This window comes from Tupaia chinensis, unplaced genomic scaffold, assembly GCF_000334495.1.
Source record: "Tupaia chinensis unplaced genomic scaffold, TupChi_1.0 Scaffold000597_1, whole genome shotgun sequence".
NCBI lineage: Eukaryota > Metazoa > Chordata > Mammalia > Scandentia > Tupaiidae > Tupaia > Tupaia belangeri.
This window is the reverse complement of record NW_006160114.1, coordinates 3443069-3454965: the sequence shown is the minus strand read 5'-3', so window position 1 is coordinate 3454965 and position 11897 is coordinate 3443069. Positions and strand designations below refer to the sequence as shown.

The 11897-nt window shown below is 36.8% G+C and overlaps 1 protein-coding gene across 7 annotated transcripts in view; it reads right to left on the bottom strand.

Annotated features, from left to right (window-relative positions):
* Positions 1–11897, bottom strand: part of FRY (FRY microtubule binding protein) — a 505649-nt gene that overhangs the window by 156396 nt on the left and 337356 nt on the right. For all 7 annotated transcript variants that reach the window (XM_027775685.1, XM_027775680.1, XM_027775682.1 and 4 more), the window contains 2 exons: positions 11051–11183; positions 7611–7718 (listed from right to left, as the gene is read on the bottom strand). In XM_027775685.1, the coding sequence (XP_027631486.1) occupies positions 7611–7718; positions 11051–11183 (241 nt within the window). The remainder of the gene's footprint in view (positions 1–7610; positions 7719–11050; positions 11184–11897) is intronic.

Here is an 11897-nt window from a genome sequence, read left to right as displayed (position 1 = left end):
GACCAAGCACTTAAAAAAAAAACCCCCCAAAAAAAAAAAAAAAAAAAAAAAAAAAAAAGAAAGAAAATAATTATCAGATTTATTTATCAGATAAACAAATGCTGAAAGAATTAACCAAAATGAAATTAGTTCTTCAGGAAATGCTTAAAGGACTACTATACCAGGAAAACTAAAGAGAGACAAAGTAAGAGAGCACAAAACAACTACACTCAAGCAGATTTAAATACAAATCCACCAGTTACGTGATAGACAGGTTTGTCTTCCCAGGTTTCAATTTATATATTTATTATATCTATTACTCATTGTATAGAACTAGTTAATAAAGGAAAAGTCTAAAATGTCACAGCTGAGTCTGTCTTTAGACTGAATTAAAAAAAGAAAAAGCTAAAATCAAGAACTTTGTAAAGCCTACAAATCTTCAGATCACTAGCTTTATCATGTCTTCACTTTTCAACAGCTCTTTCCATTTTGTCTTATCTTTGCTTTTTCAAGGACTTATTTCTTTATGTACCGTACAGTACAATGATCTTACAAAAAAATCAGTGAGTGAGTAAAGGTGTTTGTTTTCTATCTCTTCTTAATGAGCTACTGTTATGTACAATTTTACCTATCTGTAACTGAACCAATGATTAATACCCACAGATTTTTCAGATGATAAACTCTTTTCTTCCATAGTTCTTTACATGGAAATGATAAATTCTTCTTTCATTGGCTATGTTAAGAGTATCTTTGTTAACTGATGAGATTGTTGCCTGATTTTTAACCAATATGTTTTTCTTTAGATATATATCTCATAGTAAAGAGTGTCATAGATAATTCAGTACATACTTGAAGAATAACCACTGGTGTGTTTTGAATGTTCACAATGTTAAATGTTGAAGGTGGTAATATGTTTATATCCTCAATTTGTTTATTACATACTATATATATGCTTTTAAAGACCATTCTGTAACCTACAAAGATGTGTAATGATTATATGTAAATCATAAATTACAATAAATATTTAAAGAAAAACAAACAAGAAAAAGAAAAAAAGCAAGTAAAGAATGGTCAAATGACCTGAATATAAAATTCTCAAATGAAAACATACAAATGGCCAGCAAATATATTAAAAAATGCTCAACATCACTAATCATTAGGGAAATGGCAATCAAAACCATAATGAGATATCTCACTGTAGTTAGAAGGGCTATTATAAAAAAGGTAATAAAGAAATGCTGATGAATATGTGAAGAAAGGGGCATTCTTTTACACTGTTGATGGGAATATAAATTAGTACAGCCATTATGGAAAACAGTATGGAAATGTTCTCACGGATTAAAAATAGAACTGCCATATGATCCAGCAATCCCACTAGTGGTATATATCCAAAAGAAAGGAAATAAGTATGTCACTAAGATATCTGCATCCCAGTGTTTATTGCAGCACTATTCACAATAATCAAGATATGGAATCAATCTAAGTGTCCCTCAACAGACAAATGGATAAAGAAGATGTGATACTTATTCACACTGGAATACTACTTAGCCATTGCCAAGGATGAAATCTGGTCATCTGAGGTTAAATGTATGAGGTTGGAGGACATTAATGTTAAGTGAAATAAACCAGACACAGAAGAGAAATGCCACATGTTCTCCTTCTTATGTGGATATTGAAAAAAAAAATGACCTCATAGAAGGAGAGAGTTGAAGATTGAGTCATAGAGTCTAGGAAGGATGGGAGTAGGGGAGGGGTACTGATCAATCCAAACAAAATTACAGACAAGAGGAACAATGTGTTATAAAGTATACCAGTGAGAATGCAGTTAGCAACAACTCACTGTATCTCTCAGAGTGGCTAAAATGAAGGATTTTGAATGTTCTGAATACAAAGGAATGACAAATATGGACATACTAAGGCATACTAATTATGTGATTTAATTACTACTCATTGCGATCATGTACTGAAAGATAACATTGTATTCCACAAATATGTACACTTACTATATGTTAATAAAAAAGGGGGTGATTTCAACTTCACAATCCTTACTAGAAGAAAAGGTTATTAAGATGAATTATCTTACTCTAAATGATGGCATGATAAACAAAAGGGTGTTAGGAAGAGCTGAGGAACCTGCTGTCTTATCACCTCACTAAGCACAGTGGAGGAAGAAGAAACAGTCAAAGGGAAACCTACCCAGGACACTAGGGTTGCTAAAAGGAAGTCTTGCTGACAGGAGGACTGTGACTGTTAACCACCAGGCTTGTTCATCAGGAGCAGCGAACAGTTTTTCTTGGGGCAGGAGGAAGAGTATAGAGAATGGAATCCTATCTGTTGGGTTGTTGCAAAAGTCACACGCATTTTTGCATAGAAAAACATGTCATGACTTTTCCGATGACCCAATATTTATAGTGTATTGAATTGCACCTCAATTAAAATAAAGAAATGCATAAGTGAAATTATTGAAATAATACATACAATTGAGAAGAGTTCTCCTCAGCTACTTAAAATAACTATCTGCTTTTCATAACAGATACATGTTGAGAATGTTTATTTTTAAATTTATTTAAATTTATTCATTTTTAGATTTTTTTTTTTTTGGAGAGATTTTCACTATAGGGAGTGTGCGCTCGCCAGACAGAGAGAGACATAGAGACAGAAAGCGAGAAATCACCTCCCAGGGGGGATGGTCACGCCGCAATCCCTTCTCCTCCATTCTCCTCTCGGGATCTTGGGCACGCACGCACACGCGCCCGGTGTGAGTTTTAAGCCACCGGGTCCTGGACGCGAACTGTGGTCAACTACGTGGGAGTCCAGCGACATAGCCATTACGCTAACTGCTGGTTCCCCCCATTTTTAGATTTTTTACCACAGGGTGTGTGTGTATGCCAGAAAGGCAGAGAGAGGGAAAATAAGAAATCACCCCCCAGGGGGATGGCCACGCCACACAATCCCCTGTCCTCCATTCTCCTCTCAGGATTTTGAGCATATGTGCACATGTGCCTGGTGTGATTTTCAAGCTTCAGGGTCCAGGACTTGAATCAAGCAGTTGGCCATGTGGGAATCATACCTTTACCACCACACCACCTGCTGGCCCCTAAAATGTTTAATATTTTTCGATACCACTGAAGATTGTGAAATTGTGTATGTATTACCCTAAAAGTTTTTACAAAGTATAAAGAAATACTGCATGTAGTATTGGCTCAGATGGTAAAGGCAATATTGGAGCCATCTGGGAAATTCCTGGTTTGAATCCTGGATCAATCGGAACAGGCTGGGCATAGCTATGATCCTGACTGGCTGGTAAGCTGACAGGAGGATCTAGCCATGGCAAGACCCTGCTGGGGTTCTCCTTCTCTCTGACACATTAAATAAATACATAAACTTTAAAAGTATTCATTACTTTGCATAAAAGCAATGACATTTGGTTTTAGGAAAATTCTGTAAATTTGGGCAACCAACTTTACTCTTCTGAAGTGCAATCTTTATATCTAAAAATAGGAATGGATATTTCCAGGCTTACTTAACAATGTATGTAAAATGCATCGTACAGCACGGTATATATTCTTCAAATACGAAGACACCCAAAAATAATAACTAACATTTGCTGAGAGACTACTTTGAGTTAGGCACTATGCTAAGTGATTCATGTGAATGATTTAATTCTCACAACCCTATGAGGTTGTGACCATAACAGGTATTTGAAAGGGAAGGATAAATATTAAACAGCGGACCCTTAATACATGTATGCAGTGGTGAAAGTGACAGTAGACAGGAACCTATGGACTGTTGAGGGAAAAGGCCTTTCTGGCAAAAGGATAGAGCAGGAAATATATGGGAGGGGAATGAGAGAGAACAGTGGTGACTGCCAAGGAGAGAAATAAGCTCCCCGTTCTATATGAAGAATCTCTGGGCGACCCAGAGAGCTGAGCAGGCAGACACGTCTGAGGGCTGGAAGGAAATACTCTCAGGGATCTTACATGATGTCAGGAGGCCTGCACAGCTTCCAAGGAGCACACCTGATAGGATACCACACACTTGGCTGCCATGAACTAGCTGACCAATATATATAAAAATGAGAAATTTAGTGGCTTGGAGAGAAGGGTTTACCAGATTCATTCTATACACTGTTGTCATGTTCAACATCCTAATGTAAGTCTGAGGTATGAGTGACTGTGCTATTTAGCTTCTGCTAGGAATGCTGGAGGGGAGGCCTGGGGACAGTTATGGGGACACTTCCTATAGGGAACTGAGCTGACAGGGATGAACACCCTTGCATAAACACTGGTCTTATATTGCCAAGTATGAAGAAAATCAAGCGTTCAAGTAAAATTGTATCACGGATGTGACTCTCAAGTGTCTGAAGTAAAGGGTCTCGCCCCTCTCTGATTGAGCCATACATTGTCTCCAGTCAATTTAACCCAAATGCAACTGGACTATGGGGTATAAAATGACTAGACTTCTTGTATGGCACTGGAAACTCACATTCATTGTTACTGGGTGACTTCGCTTTTGTCTTCTGACCCTCTCAAGGAGATCTGAAGGGACTCTTTTTCTCAGAGGTTAATAGGAACCAGAGTGCAGGGTGCACACTCTAGTTATATCTCCCTGGAGAACAGCCTCTGGTTTCTTTTGAAACCTATGAAAAAGGACTCTTCTCGTGTTTGCCATATAAGTCCAGTTATTTTTCTGATTTTCCTCTAAGATTTGAAGTCTCAAGAATATTTATTTGTTCTTTTCCCTCATAAAAACAACACCATTGCTTTGGGCTTCATAAGAATGTACATAATAATAAACAGGACACACTATAAATAGCACTGGCATTCCAGCAATGTCTAACAGAATTCCCTCCTGACACGCCTGGCACTACGGTCTGCAGATTCCAGCGTCCCTGGATTAGACAGCCACCAAGGTGATTTCAGAGGTAAAGATCTCCCACATATTTACAGCAAAAGAGCATTCGAGACTTTCTCTGAATGCTGCATGTCTGTTCTTTGTCTGAGTGTCATACTGACCACCTAGAACGTCATCAAAGGAAGTGAACAACAGCAACCCAAATTGCTGTCCATGACCACAGTAGCTAGGGGACATGAGACTCCATGCCTCCATGCACTCGGAATCCTTGGGTTCGAGGAGCTGGCAGGTGGTGTGGTGGTTGAAGCACTGGACTCCCACATGGCTGAACATGGTTCAAGGGCCCAACCCGGTGGCTTGCTTTCTCAGATGCCTTGGGAAGCCACTAGGTGATACGCAGTTGAACAGAATGGGAGCTTGGGTTGTTTATTTGAATACTGTTGGGACAGGTTCTTTTAGAAAGCTAGAGAATGTTATGTATATTGTATCTTTCATTGAGTCAGCAATAGTTGTCATTTTTCTCCAGGCTTTCCTTTACTTCATCATTCAGATTAACCAGCCTAAAATATACATATACATATATATATATATATATATGCCATAGAGTGTGTGTGCTTTCCAGAGAGAGGGAAAGTGAGAAATCACTTACCCCTCCTGGGAGGGGGAGGGAGGATGGTCACATCACAATCCCGTCTCCTCCATTCTCCTCTGGGGATTTTGAGCACGCACACACGTGCATGCCTGGTGTAATGTACAAGCTGCTAGGTTCAGGACTCGAACTGCCATGAGCCATGTGGGAATCCAGTGCTTTAACCACTGTGCTACTTGCTGAACCTTAAAATGATTTTTTAAAAACATCATGTTCTTTCCCTGTTTAAAATTCTATCAGGCAAGATGTGCTACAGTGATAAAATGCAAGACTCTGTGAGGCACTCCCAGTGGGGAAGTTTCTTTGTTCAATTCTGGAGACCTCCCTGAGTATGCTGCACACCCTTGTCCATGACCTGGGGCTAGGGGTGGATGGTGGTATTGGGATCCTTTTGGAGATTCTCTCTCTCACCCTTGCTCACTTGCTCATGGATGAAATTAATAAAACAACAACAACAAAGAAAACTTACCAGTTCAAATGTCTCAGCTAATAACAAAGATTAGCTAAAAATTTACCTTCCCAGTCTAATTTCTTTCTATTTTCTTCTCCCTCATTCCACATACCACATATATCTAATGACCTTGCCTTACCATCTGGATTTAGGAAGTAAGTCACTTTTGGTTTCTAAACTAAAGGCACACAGAAGTGTCAACTAGAGCTTCACACAAGAAGGAGATAACTAAGTTTACTAAACAATAAAGAGGCCATTTCACTCCAAGAAATAAACTTAGGTTCTAGTTGGACTTTGTATCTCATGAAGGAAGGGTACAGTGATAAATATGGTTTTTGGCAGTTTTCTGAAGTGCTAAAGCTAGGTTAGATCTTATTCCTCACCTATTTGCCTGCCCCCGGCCATCCGCCACCATCCCCTCCAGGAGTCTGTGGGCCTCAGATTAGGAAACAGATCCTGGACCAACTCTTTTCCAGCCAGGCCCAATCCTTTTCCTATTCTCACCTCTGTGCCTTTGCTAAAGTCCTTCCTTTCCCCTTTCTCAGTTCTACTTTCCCTTAAAAGGGCAGTTTAAGTTCCACCTTCTCTAGGGAATTATTTGCTGACTCTCTCAGACCATAGTAATTCCCCCAACCCCTGAATTCATGAATCATACCCTTTGTGCCATTTGTACAGTTCCAGGTCATGAAGTGCTAGTTACCTTACATACTTAAGTATGGGCTCTAAATTAGGTCCTGAATATGGTAAAATAATTAAAAAAAAAAAAAACCCACCAAACAACATAAAACATTTATTACTTCCTTATATAGAGTAAAGGTTGAGTATCCTTTATCCAAAGCACTTAGGACCAGAAATGTTTTGGATTTTAGATTTGGGGATATTTGCATGTACATAATGAGATATTTGGCTGGGACCCAAATCTAAACATGAAATTCATTTATGTTTCATGTATGTCTCATACACACACACACACACACACACACACACATATATATATATATATATGTGTGTGTGTATGTATTACGTGTGTGTGTGTGTGTGTGTGTGTGTATATATATATATCCTGAGGGTAATTTTATACAATGTTTTAAATAATTTTGTGCATGAACCCAAGTTTATGTACACTGAACTCTTAAAAAGTCACCCATGTAAGCAGTCTGCGATTTTTCTGGTGTCACCAGCATTCTGACTCTGAAGTTGTATGGTACCGAATAGGCAATCATTTCTTTAAGCTCAGCCGTCTAAAATAGACTGTTGGTAAATCCAGCCTGAACATGTGTCATTTTATTATAAGCATGCAAAGGAAAAATTTATCAAAGGCAAAGGGGGCTGGGAGGTCCCCTCCCCCCTTAGGGAAAATGAAAAAACTGTGTGCTATGCACCTGCATTTTGACTGTGATCTGTCACATGAGTTTAGGTGTGAAATTTCCCACTTACATCCTGCCTGGTGCTTAACAAGTTGCAGATTTTGCTGATATCAATAGCATTTTGCCATAGGTTTACCATTTCAGATTTTGGAGCAACTGGATTAGGGATGCTCAGTGTGTACCTAGAACACTACTTCATTCAGCAAATATGTGTTAGTTGTAAATAATCACTCTGTTTTTCTTTTGGGAATCATGATAACAGGTTAAAACCAATTTTGGTCAAATACTGGTCACTATAGTTTTCACCTACCTAGCCAGCAAGTCAATAAGCTCAAGTTTTGACATCCCATCAGGAAGCAGACGAGGAATAGCAGCAACACAGGTCCTGAAAAGGTCTATTTTTGGCTTTCTCTCACCCCTAGAATTTGAAGGCAAAATGTAAACATAGGTCAAAAGGCTGTGGGAAAAAAATTGTTTGAATTTGTGAACAAAGACTAGAACCTAAGTTTTCTGAATTACAGCCTCATGTTGGCTCCATATTATTCTCAAAGGTCTATGTCCTTTGTAATTTGAGCAGTTCTAATAAAATGTTAAACAACTTAAATGTAAGACAGCATGTATCTGAGGGGAAAAAAAGTGCTGGTATCAATAGCATTTTGCCATAGGCTTGCCATCCTGTTTGGTTTCATGGGGCTTAGTCCCCATGGGCAGCATTTAAAACAGCAGAAACAGAGAAATAACTAAATGCATCAGTATAAAGAAATATATTTCAGTCATTCCTACATTCCACATTTAAAAATGGGATGTTGATGTATGCAAGGAATGGTGCCTTTTACAAGTGTGACATCTGGAAGCTTTTCTCCCTGATGAATTATGCTTCTCTGCTAGAGTCCTAGCCCTATTTTTTTAAAAAATTGCCTCTAAAATAGAGCTTTCATAATGACAAGTGAAAGCCTGAAATGTATGTAGTAGTGTACTCATTTTTAACTTTTAAAATTACATGGGTGACCTCTATGAAGATTCCTCCTCTCTTTTTAATCACTCTCCTGAGAATTTGAATGTTTAATCTTCAGTAGTGCTTTTTGTATTCTGTTGGAAAATGTGAAGGAAAAATGAATATTTTGTGATATTTCAATTTTCAGTGTTTTAATAGGTAAATTTTTTGATTCTTGACTACTTATCTTTTTAGTAACCTTTATAGAATAATTAAACGACTCAGCAAATCTTTCAAGACCTAAGTGATAATGTATAACAGCATATCTAAATTCTGATGATTTAATCTTCAGAGAATAAATATAAAACTGGTACCAAATTAATACAATTGAAGGACATACTTAATAAAATCATGAACTAATGAAAATGCAAAGTAATATAAAAGTAATTCCTTCTTAGAACAGCAACTCTGGTCAGAACAGAAATACAACAGCAGAATCAATCCCCTCTATAATCTAAAGAGTATAATCACACAACAATTTTGCTCTGTGACATTGAATGATTTTGCAAGTTTTTAAAGAATGAGCACAAAACTTTATTTAAAAAACCACATATATGTTGACTTCCAAAATACTGTGCTTTTGTAAGAAGTTATAAAATTATTTCTTCTCCTTTTCCATAGGCCTTTTCTAAGAGCTATATGAGGATTCCAGAGAGGAAGCAGTTGTGCAGTGGTTTCCAATTAGATGAAGTAAAGAGATATCATCAGATATCCTCACTAGCCTTAAGGGCCTAGTGATCTCTCCACAACACAGTGAGTAAATTAATAGTTCTCCTAGTTGTTTACCAGATGTTTTTAACAGCTGAGGTTATTTTCATATCTGTTGGAAAATGGATGACCCTGCCTGGCTTGATGTGTAAAGCAAATTCTGCCAGACTTCCAAGATAAAGCTAGCCCAGATTAGAAATTAATTGGTGCATGATCTCCTCTTATTACAGTAGTCTTGCTGCATTTTGGGCTTTTATGGGAAGCATGAGACTCCCCAAAGTAACATAATTAAAAAAAATTTATTAGCAGATAATTCTTTTTTTTTTTCTTCTTTTTTTTTTCTGGCACAAGCCACAAAAGGGTGAGGTACGGAGACCGAGCAACACTGAATGCTCAATGTCCAAGTCTGTGCCCTAAGCAGGGCCTGGGAAAACAGTGGACCAACTTTAAAAATCAACACTGATGATTATTTCTATTAATGTTCTATGGCCTCCACCCTCTTCTCCTAAATGCTTATAGGATTCCCTAACATTTCTTTTTTTTTTTCTTTCCCCCCCCCCCACCGAAATATAGCAATGAGTTATTTTCTACTCAGGCATCCGCCTTACAGTCTTGTATGAAAAATATTTCTAGCCCTATTTGGTCTTCAGATGGTTGAACAGGAAAAAGGAATACTCTTGGGGAAAGTTCCAGATAATGGTTGAAACATAATTAAAATACTTACATTTAAGTTTCCATAGTTTTAAATACAATGTTGTGGTCTCACACCTATCTTACCATGTTTATTGATTATATGGTTTTCCTTTAAAGTTTTTAAATTTCTTTACTATTTTTTTTTTATAAGAAACAACTCTATGGCCAAAATTTTAAGAGTATTTCTTATAGTGTCCACATTTTAAACTGAAAATTAATGTATTCAAGGAACACAGTGTAAGAAGGTTAAAGGTTTATTAACAATCTGGCAATTTGTGAGGTAAGAACTAATGCTGTAGATAATATATTTAATGCTATTAACCTTGGTCAATCTTAATTCTGCTATCATTTTGGCTGAAAAGTCTAAAGTGACATGATTTTCATATTATTTAAGCCAAATAATTGATAAGCTGTAGGATAATATGCACATACAATCCCATTTTTGCAAAAGAAATATATATTTTTATAGTTTCTGACTCACATAAAGAGGTCTAGAAGGAATTGCATGGAGACAACAAATGGTCACAGATTTCAGGTGTGGCACTGAGCTTTCATTTTAACCTTAGATACTACTAAATATATAGTTTAAATACTTCTGTATTTTTGACTCTGTTTTAATCATGAGTGTCTGTTATCACATATTTGTAATGTGGACTTCTCTATAAAGGCACCAACCTTCCAATTAATTCTGGTACTTGGGGCTGGATACGCTAGGTGACAAAGAATATCTTCCTAATTACATTTCTGAAAATGTATGCCACAGCTGCCAAATAAAATATCATTTATGGTCCAACAACAATGTCCAGACTTTAAAAAAAAACATAGAATCATAACCTAATCCCAATTCTTACCATAATTAACTAAATAAAGCAAATACAAGTTGTATGAATTTTCTCTGTACAGTTATAATCACAAATCCAGTTGTTTTAGATTCTGGCTAACAACATTTGATTTGTACATTCAGAACTACAAATGCTTTTTTAAAATCTATGACACAGTTGCATAGGACTATTGAGCAGTAACTGTCATCAGAAAAAAGTAAATTTAAGATTTATAAAGATAGAATGTAAACTGGGACTTTTACTGTATTACATAGATTGTGATAGAGCTTGGAAACAAATGTCACTTCTGAAAAATGTAGACTAGTAAATAAGTCGTGGACCCATTTCCTAACTTACTGGCCTACTGATATTGTGATAATACATCCAAAGTAATAGAGTAATCTTAGGTTTGTCCTTATTTTTTTATTTCATTTTTGAGAATAAAATAGAGAATGGGAAGGTTAATGAGAAAAGTATCTACTTGTACTTTTGGTTACATCATCCCTCCTTGATAACAGTTCTCGCTGTACTCACGTGATCATGTCTTCGGGTTCTTTGTTTAACATCTGTACGTTAGTTAGCATCATACATCTTCCTACTTCTTTATCAAGGTGCCTTAAAATGTTGTCTACAGCTTTTCGTACTTGAGAGTAATACAAGGACATGCCTGAAAAACATGCATTACAGTTGCATCTTTGACCAAATCTATCAAAGTGATATTCTGGCTAACTTATCCTCTAAAAATGTTACTGAAGACTCTGAATCAATGACTCCCTAGAGCAGATGAGGCTGAGTCTCATTCTTGTCATAGTGCCCTGCACTTGATGAGTCTTCACCAAATAATCACTTAGATTCATTTTGTAGGGACTTGAATGCTTCAACAGGAAATATTTTCCAGAGAGGTAAGGAAAACAAGAAAATACAAAATTTTATTTTTGAATTTTTAAATTTCTAGTTAGCATAAGAAAATTATCTATTATTAGTGATTATATGAATAAAGGATAATTCTCCTTGGGGTTAAGATTTTTATATGTTCATATTATGCTCTGAAGTATATGTTCAAAATTTTTAGTAAAATATGCAAAATGACATTGTAGATTTTAAAATAAAGGAAAATGTGTTTTAGCTATTATTTTTTTCTTTTTTAGGTTTGTGTCACAGAGAGAAAGTGAGAAAGAAAGTTAGAAATCATTCCTTCCTCCCCCCCCCAGGGGGGATGGTCACTTTGCAATCCCTTCTGTTCCATTCTCCTTCTGGGATTTTGGGCATACATTCACATGCACCCTAAGTGATTTCAAGCTGCTGGGCCCAGGACTTGAACTGCAGTGGGTCATGTGGAAGTCCAGTGCTTTAACCACCATGTCATCTGCTAGTCCCATAC